The sequence below is a fragment of the Schistocerca gregaria genome, chromosome 4 (assembly GCF_023897955.1).
Source record: "Schistocerca gregaria isolate iqSchGreg1 chromosome 4, iqSchGreg1.2, whole genome shotgun sequence".
In the NCBI taxonomy this organism is placed as follows: domain Eukaryota; kingdom Metazoa; phylum Arthropoda; class Insecta; order Orthoptera; family Acrididae; genus Schistocerca; species Schistocerca gregaria.
This window is the reverse complement of record NC_064923.1, coordinates 78,662,104-78,674,389: the sequence shown is the minus strand read 5'-3', so window position 1 is coordinate 78,674,389 and position 12,286 is coordinate 78,662,104. Positions and strand designations below refer to the sequence as shown.

The 12,286-nt window shown below is 40.6% G+C and overlaps 1 protein-coding gene across 1 annotated transcript in view; it reads left to right on the top strand.

The window, feature by feature from the left end:
• The window catches only part of LOC126267138 (uncharacterized aarF domain-containing protein kinase 5-like), a 156,113-nt gene that overhangs the window by 63,592 nt on the left and 80,235 nt on the right, over positions 1–12,286 (top strand). The window contains exons 5-6 of the mRNA XM_049972062.1: positions 3,647–3,805; positions 11,142–11,273. Of these exons, the coding sequence (XP_049828019.1) occupies positions 3,647–3,805; positions 11,142–11,273 (291 nt within the window). The remainder of the gene's footprint in view (positions 1–3,646; positions 3,806–11,141; positions 11,274–12,286) is intronic.

Below are 12,286 nucleotides of genomic sequence, written 5' to 3'. Positions count from 1 at the left end.
CACACACACACACACACACACACACACACACACACAGCAAGCACGCCTCACGCATACATGATCGCCAACTCCAGCATCTTGAGGTGGTGGGGAAGGAATAGTAGTATACAGGTGGGGAGAGAGGCAAATGCTGTCTGGTGGAGCGTGCAAGGACTAGACTGCCAACAGGTGCAGTGTCAGGAGGTTGTGGGGCACGGAGGTGGGGGAAATAAAGAAAAAAAAAGGAGAAGAGTGGGGAAAGAAAGGTGCATGTGTTGGCAGAGGGCTGCAAATAAACAGGGTGGGAGATGAGAAAGAGGAGGAGATGGTAGGACAGAGAGGGTGGAAAGTGTTGGGTGGAGGGTATGGGGACTGTATGTTATCGTAGGTTGAGGTTAGAATAACTGTGTGAGCAGAGAATGTGGTGTAACGGTAAGTCCAGTCTGTGCCGTTCAGAAAAGCTGGTGGTGGAGGGAAGGATCCAGATGGCTCGGGTAGTGAAACAGCCATTGAAATCAAGTGTGTTATGTTCATTTGCATGTTATGCCACAGCGTGGTCTACTTTACTCTTGGTCACAGTTTGGTGGTGGTCATTCATCTTGGTGGACAGCTGGTTGGTAGCCATACCAGTATAAAAAGCTGCGCAGTGATTACAGCAGAGCTGGTAAATGACATGGCTGCCTTCACAGGTGGCCCGGCCCCTGATGGAGTAGAATAAACCTGTGGCAGGACTGGAATAGGAAGTGCTGGTTGGATGGATGGAGCAGGTTTTGCACCTGGGTCTTCCACAGGGGTACAATCCTTGTGGCAAGAAGTTCGGATTGGGAGTGTTACAGAGTTGGAGTATATGTTGTGGAGGTTGTGTGGGCGATGGAACACCAGTTAAGGAGGGGTGGGAAGTATCTCAGGTAGGCTCTCTCTCATTTCAGGGCACGATGATAGGTAATGAAAGACCTGGCAAAGGGTGTGGTTCAGTTGTTCCAGTCCGGGGTGGAACTGATGATGAATGGGACACTCCTTTGTGGCTGGTTTTTGGGGGTGGTGCAGGGATAGGTGGTGTGAGGAGAAATGGCATGGGAAATCTATTTGTGGACTAGATCTGGGGGACAGTACCTGTTTGTGAAGGCATTGGTGAGGCCCTCAGCATACTGAGCAAGGGAGTTTTTGTCATTGCAGACATGCTGTCCCAGGGTAGCCAGGCCATATGGGAGGAATTTTTTGGTGTGAAAGGGATGACAGCTGTGAAAATGCAGGTACTGTTGATTATCGGTGGGTTGAATGTGACAGAGGTGCAGATGGAGCCATTAGAAAGAGGTCAACATGGCATGCTGGGTGAAGGAGGACCACGTGAAGCAGATGGGAAAGAAGGTGTTAAGGTTGTGAAGGAAAGAAGATAAGGTGTCCAGATCATTAAGATATCATCAGTGACGTGAACCATACTAGGGGTTTGGTGTTTTGGGAGGCTAGGAAGGTCTCCTCTCGATGGCTCATAAAAAGGTTGGCATAGCAGGGTGCCATGTGTGTGCCCATGACTGCCGCAGATTTTTGTATATACTCTCCCTTCAAATGAGAAGTGGTTGCGGGTTAGAATGAAGTTAGTAAGGTGTGTGGGGAATGAGGTTGTGGGTTTGAAGTCTGAAGGACGTTGGGAAAGGTAATATTCAATAACAGTAAGACCATGGGCAGGATGGATGTTGGTGTATAGTGTGGTGGTGTCAACAGTCTTTGACGTGAGAGGCTAGATTACAAGCAGTTGGTTGGAGTTGTTGGTCAGTGAGCGCCAAAATTGTTTCAGTGGGGGCACAATAATTAACCACAAGGGGTGTCCAGGATTGTGTGGTTCGTGGATTGTGGGGAGCATGTATAAGGTGATTGTGTGGGGGTGTCATAAGGGGAGGAAATGGATTCAAGGGAAATGTGGGTAGGGCCTAAGGCTTTAAGCAGGGACTGGAGTGTGTATTGGACTTCTGGGATGGGATCACTCTGGCAAAGTTTATAGGTGGAGGATTCAGAGAATTGCCACAAGCCTTGTGCGAGGTAGTCACTGTGATTCATGACAACAGTGGTGGAACCTTTGTCTGCAGGTTGGATGATTAGGTCAGAATTTGTTTTGAGTATGTGTATGGCTGTTCTTCCTTCTGTTGAGGAAGAGACCTGGGGAAGGATGGTGAGGCTAAGTTGTAGGTAAGGAATTCCTGCTAGGTGACCAGGAGATGGTTAGGTTTGGGGGGGGGGGGGGGGGGGGGGAGGTGTCACAGTTGGATGGTGGTACAAACTGTAAGAGGCAGGATTCAATGTGGAATTGGGTCGTTTTGGTTGGAGGGGTTGGCTTCCATTGTAGGGATCGGGAGTGGACCAGCATGTGGTACAACGTGCAAATGAACATAATACACTTGATTTCAATAGCTGCTTCACTACTCGAGCCGTCTGGGTCCTTCCTTCCACCCCTGCCCCCCCCCTCCCCCCCCTCCCCCCCCCCCCTCCCCCCACTCCCCCCACCCCACTCCCAGCTTTTCTGATCTGCACAGACAGGACTTATCGTTACACTACATTCTCTGCTCACACAGTTATTATAGCCTCAACCTACGATAACATACAGTCCCCATACCCTCCACCCAACACTTTCCACCCTTTCTGTCCTATCATCTCCTCCCCTTTCTCATCTCCCACCCTGTTTATTTGCAGCCCTCTGCCAACACACGTTCTTGTCTTTCTCCGCTCCTCTTCTTTGTTGTTCCTTTTTCCTCCACTTCCCTGCCCCACAATGTCTGGACTCTGTGCCTGTTGACAATTTGGTCCCTGCACACTCCACCAGACACCACTCATCCTTCTTCCCACCTGTACACTATTATCTCTTCCCCAGCCCGTCCAGACTGCTGCTTGCATCCCACGTTATGTTGCATTCTGGCCTGAGATGCTGAGTTGGCGGTTGTGTGTGCATGAGGTGTGCTTGCTTTCTTTGTGTGTATGTGTGTGTGTGTGTGTGTGTGTGTGTGTGTGTGTGTGTGTGTGTGCGTGCGTGTGTGCACGCACGCGTTTGTGTGTCTCTTTACTGACGAAGGCTATGGCCAAAAGCTATATGTGAGTGACTTTTAATCATGCCTGTTTGCAACTTGATGTGTCTTCTTTACAGTAAGTAGTGATCTCTCTTTTCCTACATTTTTGAGCTCATAATGTATGTCATATGTGCAATTATCTACTGTTACAAGCTCTTTTTGTGTAATTTTTATTCCAGCTGTAGTTGCATTAAAAAAAACCATTGTGCATGAAAAGAAAACAATGGGAACTCCATGCTGGACTAACAACAATATAAGGAATAGGACGGATTGCTATTTACAAAAAAGTGACCCGTTGACTTGCAGAAGGCACACTGAAAAGACTGTTACTCTTGCAGCTATCGGCCAAAGCCTCCCTCAGCAAAGAAAATGTACACACATCCACACAAGTAAGCACTTGTTACACATACTCGATTGCCACCACCGGCAGCTCTGACCGGCTTTGGCCAATTGCTACATGTGTAACAGTCTTTTCATTGTGCTTGTCTGCAACCAGTGGGTCATATTTATGAAGAGTAGCAATCTGTCCTGTTCTTTATATTGTTGTGCACACAAAGATTTACTTGTATTGTAGACTAAATTGTTCATGTAGGAAATTCATTTTCTTCCAGGTGTTCCGAGCTACCACTAAGAACGGCGAAGAAGTTGCGGTGAAAGTCCAATACATCGATCTGCAGGACAGGTTTATAGGAGATATACTAACGATAAAATTTCTTCTGAAGTTGATTGGTTGGATGCACCCAAAATTTGACTTTGAGTGGGTACTGTTGGTAAGTTTCAAACTAGTGGATTACTGTTGAAAGGATGTTAAATTGTAACCTTACTTCTTCATCAAGTTGCATGTAATCTATTCATTTTATGTTGCATTACCACTCTTACAAGTGTGCAAGGCCATACAGGGTAGTGTTTGATCCATGTCACAAGTTGTGCACATGAAGCATACATCTGAAGTTTATTATTTCACATCAGTTTTTGTGGAAGATTCTGATTGTGTGAGATACTAGCGGTTTAATTTTAAAAAAATTACCAGTATTTCAGTTTCAACATTTTTGCAACACACAAAATCAAACAGAATAAGAGACTGAAAGAGCAGTGGTGCAACTGGCAGTGTTAATGCTCACACGTGTTGTTGGAATTCCATAGACCCCTTGAAGGAGGACAACCTTTAGAGGTGCATAACAAATCAGAGTATACAGTAACAAAAGAAGCAACTCTTAGAAACTTCATTTGCACACAGTTTTAACTATAAACTTGCTATATCGCTATTTGTGCTCATGCCTGATTTATGTTGCCTAGTAAATTTGCAGGAAAGCTGGTACTTCGGAAAATATGCAACTTGTTCAATTATATTAAATAGTTACTGACAGTTTAAGATTTACAAGAATATGGACATATTTTTTCAAAGAAAGCAGGTCTGTTGATAATCTGTACTTGTTACATGCTTTGTAATGAGTATTGCTATTTATAGTGCAGCTTTCAGTCCTTGAAACTAGATAATCAGATAATTTCTAGGAGTGGTAATTAATGTAGTTTTCTTTTTTTAAATTTTCTTTTGCATTCCTAGACATTGCAAAACTTTTTTGCTTTATATCGATTTGAGCTTGCTAACAATTTTTGCACCAGAGTACACAATGCCACTCTGAGCCGTAGACAAGGGCACAAAAATCTACATGAAAATTATTTTTGTTTCTTCTAGTCGACAAAAGTTTGATTTTTATGGCTGGTGACAAAAACCATTAAGAGATAAATGCACTATGAAGCAACTGTAAGAATTACAACAGCCTTAATGGGGGGCTAGGTGATGTCCAGTTACCAACTTAATATAATGTTCTATAAAATTACAAGGAGACAAAATGGCTGGCCAGTTCTTACCTTCTGGAAGTGAAATTTTGAGTATTGCCTTTAGTTACATACAAAAGTAGGGGAAAAAAAAACTACCCTAACTTTCGGGGAACTGTTACCTAGGACAGTTTTTCTACTTTATATATATCTATCAACAGTAGTTACAAGGGAAATTCCCCATCACACCCTCCTCGGATTAATTGTAACATGGCCCAGTGGAAAGCCAGTCTAAAAGTAAACACAGATCAACCATGAAAACAGGAAGAAGGTGTACTGAACTGTGGGGGAAAAATAAAAATAGAAACAATGAATGGTCCAAGAACAAGAAGTGCAGTAAAGAGCAACTTGAATCAGTAGTGGCGTCATGGGTAAGTGGTCATGGTGTTGCCCTGCCAAGTGGGAGAGCCGTGTTCAAAACTACCCCATCCCACTTATTAAATTTTTTTGTTTTTCTCACAATATTATGAACTGTCTGTCCATTCATTGAAATATTTGTTCTCTTTCAGTAGTCTTGACAGTTGTCATGCTATGCATTGGTTATAGAAAATGAGTCACATGGTAAGAATATGTTACTGTCACAAGTAATTGGATGAAAGGTGAGAGCAGGTGAGACATAGACGTCTCACAGAAATGAAAACAACAAGTAACTCTGAACTATGTTACAACAGCGGAATTCAGGAGTCAAGATTTCTAAAATGAAATGCAGCTTCAGAAATGTTAAAAACATATGTTTTGACAGAGCACAGAGAAACTGTGTGACTGTAAAACTGTTGCGTTCATTTGTGACAAACTAGTATGTTTTCATTATTTGCTTGGGAGTGATCACATTCACATTCATACGAACACCTATATTGGGCAAGGAGGCATATTTCACTCAGTTACCAGTTGTGCAGATTAGGTGCATCAATAAGAGACTCCTGTAATATGTCACGCATACTGTCACTAACGCTGTGCATGACACACCAGACGTGTTTTGCGATGGAGGATTCGTCTTCTCATCAAACATTTGTGGTTCTCATTTGAAAGCCATTTCCTTTCAGCTGCTAATAGAATAGTTGTGTAGAATCAGCTGTCAGGCTTACACCTCACTGTTGCAAATGGACATTACATCACGACACAGACATAAATTTGAATAAAGAGAACAGGAAATAAAAAGAGGCATGAGCGAGGTTTGAACACAGCTCGCCCGCATAACACCGTAACCACTTGACTGTGACGCCATTTCTTTCCCCGGATGCTCCATATTGCACTTACTGTTCTTGGACCATTCACTGGATCCCTTTTTTACTTTTTTTTTCACAGTCCAATACACCTTCCTGTTTTCATGCTTGATCTGTGTTCAGTTTCTGTCAGGCTGTCCAATACGTCCTCTTACTACTAAATTTGAGGGGGGTGTGATGGGGAGTTTTCCTCATTAGAATTTTGTGTCGTGGAAGCAAGGGCTGGCGTGCTATTGTTTTTCCATGTAGCTTTATGGTTTCTTTCCAAGTGAATTTTCATTTTGATACAATTTACACAATATTTTTACAATCATTTCTGTCGAATGAAAACTTTATTTTCTTGAAGTGCAGCTAGACTGCAATTATAATTTCATTACTTGCTCTCCTCTTTTTAAATTCGCTAATATGTCATAGCTTTCATGATCAAAAACTGTTTGTGAGAGAGTTTTTGCTTGGTGTTGTGGTCTTCAGTCCTGAGACTGGTTTGATGCAGCTCTCCATGCTACTCTATCCTGTACAAGCTTCTTCATCTCCCAGTACCTACTGCAACCTATATCCTTCTCAATCAGCTTAGTGTATTCATCTCTTCGTCTCCCTCGACGATTTTTGCCCTCCACATTGCCCTCTAATACTAAATTGCTGATCCCTTGAAGCCTCAGAACATGTCCTACCAACTGATTCCTTATTCTAGTCAGGTTGTGCCACAAATTCCTCTTCTCCCCAATTCTACTCAGTACCTTCATATTAGTTACACAATCTACCCATCTAATCTTCAGCATTCATCTGTAGCACCACATTTTGAAAACTACTATTCTCTTCTTGTCAAAATTGTTTATTGTCCAAGTACTTGGCTACATTCCCCACAAATACTTTGAGAAAAGACTTCCTGACAGTTAGATCTATACTCGATGTTAACAAATTTCTCTTCAGTTAGTTTGCTGTAGCAAAACTTGACATAATTACAATGTCATCGGCGAACCTCAAAGTTTTTATTTCTTCTCCATGTATTTTAATACTTACTTCGAATTTTTCTTTTGTTTCCTTTACTGCTTGCTCAATATACAAATTGAATAACATTGCTTTTAAATGTATAATATATTTGTTAAATTTTTTAGTGAGAAAACATTGTTCATGTATTTTATAAATGTTCTTTGTATGTTACCTAATGAGGTGGCTTCCTTCATTCACTTCCGTGTCCAGTCAGCATTTCCAGAACACAACACTCTGATCAGCTTATTACTTGCCTTGATCGAGTCCTGTGTTGCACAAGGTTTTTCCTGTAGATGGAATATGAGAAAGTGACCCAGATCTTGTTTTGTTCCACACTCCCAGGATGTTTTTCCATCAGCTGTAAGAGTTCCTCATTTTTGCATGTTGCTCTTGCAACAAGGGACGCCCATCTTAAGATGGTGGAGTAGTCTCCAAACGGAATAGGGCAGATTGTTTGTTGGGACTAGCTCTCCATTTGACGGGATATCCTGTGGCAGTGTACTCTTCTATCTAGTGATGTGGTTAGACACTGGTGCTCCAACCTCGGAATGAAGCTCTTCTACATTACAGTTGACAGACTACAGCTTGATAATTATGCAGTGGATGGCAGGGATCATTGATCTGGTGGCATAGCGGTAAGACACAGTGCTCACATTTGGGAGGATAGTGGTGTAAATCGCCAACTGTGCATCCAAATTTAGGCTTTTGTGTGGTCCCCTAATTTTTTTAAGGCAAATGCCAGAAGTTTACTTTGAGATTAAGACTTCAGTATTCCATTTGCAGCCTTGGCCAGTCTGAGCTTGTGCTCCACCCCTAATGACCTAGCCATCAGTAGGAGGATAAACCTTAATTTTTCTTCTTTATTTACAAGGATTGGAACTTTAATAGTGGAAATTATTTATTTACAACTAATGCAAAATAGGCACATGATTTATTGTCCTTCATATTAGTTAACAGCATTGTGTACAACCTGTTGCCAGTAATGTGGAACTTGTAGGATACTTTAAGCAGTGTCAGTTGTACTGGTAGTTTGAATAGAGTAGTAGTCTATTGCTAGCCAAACCTCTGTAGCAGTTCTGAAACAAATGCCACAAAGTGATTCCTTCTTCTCAGAAATCAAGTCTTAAGTCACAAGGTATAAAGCCTGGGGATTATGATGAGTGGTGCAGCACTTTTCAGCTCCATAGATTGAAGAAATCGGTCACAGCTTGCACTGTGTGCACCCAGGCATTGCCTTGCAAAATGGTGGGTGGATCCTGGAGCAATTGTTGCTCCCTCTATCTCAAAGATTGTTTGTGGTTGTCTTCCTGAAATGAACAATAATAGAGGGCATAGACACTTTGCTATTTGAGAATAATACGAGTTAAGATAACACCCTCACATTTGTAATCAAAAATCTCCCTAACTATCATGTTACTGAGGTTCTGCTGAACTTTCTGTCATTGTGGTGACCCATAAGTGTTTCAAGTGTTGCTGATAAAAATTACATTTCTCCTCCAGTTTAATGATACAGTGTAAGGTAGCCCCTCCTTCACATTCATAGTGTTCTATGTGGATGTGTGCAGAACAAAGTGCCATATGTTGTCACACAAAGTATGTTACAGTGAAAGTGTTATCTTGGTACAGAAGACAAATTTTAGGGAAAGCACACCTAGTGCAAGTAAGACACATGTTTTGGATAGGGTCCGCCTTTAGCAAAACACAGTTTTGTTTCTTAACTCAAACATGTTTCACTGCACATTTAAGTAGTTCTAAGTCTAGGGGACTGATGACCTCAGATGTTAAGTCTAATAGTGCTTAGAGCCATTTGAACCATTTTGAAGTTGCATCCAGCAACTCCACAGTGACATAAACAAAGTACACCCAAAAATGAAATTCACCATAGAAACAGAACATGACAAAAGTTTAAACTTCCTTGACCTCACAGTATATAGACACAACAACCAACACCAATTCTCTATATTCAGGAAAGTGACCACCACCAGCACAGCCATTCACAAAGATTCTAATCATCCGATTACACACAAACTAGCTGGCTTCCAATATATGCTACACAGACTGAACAAAACCCCACTCACTGAAAACAACTACAAGAATGAATTACAGACAATCAGACAAATAGTAGTATAGAATGGATATGACACAAACACTATAGATAACTGAATCACAAAATTAAAACGAAATTAAAAACAACACCCAACACACAAAAATAAAAGCACCCTCATCAATATACAAACACACAGAACACACATATGAGTGCATATGAACAAGAAACACCCACAAGTAGTTCACTCTCACCGACAACAACAAAGCAGTCCACAGAATAGGCAACATACTCTAAAAACAAGGTCTAAAAATAGCCTACAGGACAGACAACTCAACACAGAGAAAACGAAGGACAACCAACACAAGCACAGACAAACACAACACCTCTGGTATTTACCAATGAACATGTCAGGACTGCAAGTCAGTTTATATAGGGCAGACAAGCAGAAACTTTAATACCAGATACACAGGACACAGAAGAGCATTAAAAAGTAACAGCTGTCATTCCACATTTGCCGAACACCTTATGGACAAGAAACATAACCAAAAAAACATCAATACTGATCTGAAAATTCTCAAATGCAGCAACATCCCCCCACAAAAACTAATAATTGAAGAAAATTATCAGATATAGAAAGTCATAGTGGAAGGAAAACAAGTGATAAATAAATATACAGCTCTCTGCAATGGAACTGTTCTCTGCCTTCAAAGAATTATTAGACAAGACCAACCTATAGAGCTCTCACCCCCCCCCTCCCCCCCCCTTCAACTGTTTCATTAATTTATTTCAGGCATATAAATAACAGTTTTCAAATCGTAATTTTGGCTTAAACAATTTATCTACTGTAAGGTTTAAGTGGTTGCATGTGAGAAACTGTGGAACAAAACTGTCACTGTAGAAACACGTTACATCAGAAAAACCACACCATGTGGTCAAAAGGTATCAATTCATAATTTCGTGTGTTTTTCAAATATCTGTAATTACAATTTAAAAACTAATAGTTACATGTATAAAAACAGTAAAGAAAATTCTTTATCGTTAACGGCTATAAAATAAAAGCCCACTGAAGATGCTGCAACTGCAGTGAAACATGTTTGGGTTAAAAAACATTTTTGCTAAAGGCGAACCCTATCCAAAAACATGTTTTGTTAAAGCAAACAAAGAAAAAAGAGCTTCAACCTCAAGATGATTAAGACACATGTGTTCACACAATCAATCAAATGTAGAACTGAACTACTTAATTTGTAAATGTTCAACAATCTTTTTCCACTTCCTTACCTGTATGTAATTTTTCTCAACATGCACTACCTTTTACAGTGATGCAAAAACCCATTACTTATAATGCAACAATGTAAGACCATGTTGGGGCTGTAAAATAAACAGTAAACATTGGGTAATGCTTTATTGATAAGCAAGCATGTGTAAAGTGGTGATCTGTTTCTTAAAATAAATTAATGGATAAGATGTAGAAAAGGGTTGGTGTTTTTTGGCTGTTAAGTATATGTTGAATGTAGTAGAGTAATTACCCTTTTAATGTTTATGCTAATGTAATTTAGTTTAATGCTCTTATACTAATCTGTGACAAGAACATGTGAACTTGACAATGTGAGATGCATTGAATATGGATCATGTGGTATACTGTTCAAATGCAGCTTCTCAATACACACAATTGTTTCCTTGGCATAAATAGACCTCACACAGTTAAGGAGGCTACCTCTTTCCTAATCACCAGTTACGCCTTACCTACAGGATGATGAGAAGGGTGCTGACGTAAGTGTTTTATCCCCTATTTTTCAGGTTTCTTTGTGTGCAAGAGGCATAGCCATGCCAATATTGTTATGCAGTTGCTTAAGGTTACCTTATCAGCACACTTGTTTCAGTATAGTATCAATCATGTAACTGCTTTCTTTTATTAAAATTTTGCAGCTTTCTATTTAAGGATCCTGTTTTTTATACTTAATTTTGTACCGAAAACCTTTTTGTAATGTAGGAATTATTTGTTTTCAGGAATTGAGGGACACACTAGAGCAAGAACTTGATTTTTTAAATGAGGGGAAAAATTCTGAGAGGTGTGCAAGAGACCTGTCACATTTCCCATTTGTTTACGTACCTAAGGTTTACTGGAATTTAAGCAGCAAAGTAAGTTTCTACCTCTAGTGAACAAAGAGCAATTTCAGCGTATTTCCAGAATGAGATTTTCACTCTGCAGCGGAGTGTACGCTGATATGAAACTTTCAGGCAGATTAAAACTGTGTGCCCAACCGAGACTCGAACTCAGGACCTTTGCCTTTTGCAGGCAAGTGCTCATGGTTAATCACTTGCCCGCGAAAGGCAAAGGTCCCGAGTTCGAGTCTCGGTCGGGCACACAGTTTTAATCTGCGAGGAAGTTTCAGCGTATTTACTATGTTAAATCAATTACTAGTCAATGTATTGTTCATCAGTTCTGTGCTGCATGTTGTTGGAGATTTATCACTCATTGCAATCTTAGAGCACCTTCTTTGTTCTTTTTCTTTTCCGTATTAACCCAGTAAGCATCACCTCATTGCTAAATTCTCATCTTAGAAACAGTGTATGCAGTTAATACTCTGCTTGTCTGTACGTAACCTTGAATGGATATTCTGGCAGCAATCAGAGGGAATTAGTGGGTTGTCTATAGATTATAGAATATATTAGCTACAAGTCACTAAATAGGATTGATTATCAGACAGGAAACAGTCATTTTATGCTATTTTTCCCCAATTAAAAGAGAGTCTGCTACACCTTTTTCATTTTGGTGTGACACTCATGCTTCTTTGTAGGGCCTGTATTGCACATTACTTTATTAGCAAAATTAATGTATCCTTACACATATAGTCACTTTAATGTGGTTTTAACGTAAGAGGTCTGTTCAAAACGTTCCGGAACTTTGTCCGCAAATGTCTTCTGAGTTTACCTTTTACTTATTGTACATGGTTTCCTTCGAAATACTCTCCTTCACAATTGCTATGGCGCTCTTGAAGTCATTTCCAGTTTTGGTACACTTCTTGCTGGATTGTGCGAAGCACCTGCTGCAAATTTTCTTTTATCTCATCTATTGTTGCAAATCTCCACTCTTTCAATGGGGTATGGAAATAAAAAAAAAAAGTCTGCAGGAGCCTGGTCTGGAGTGTACA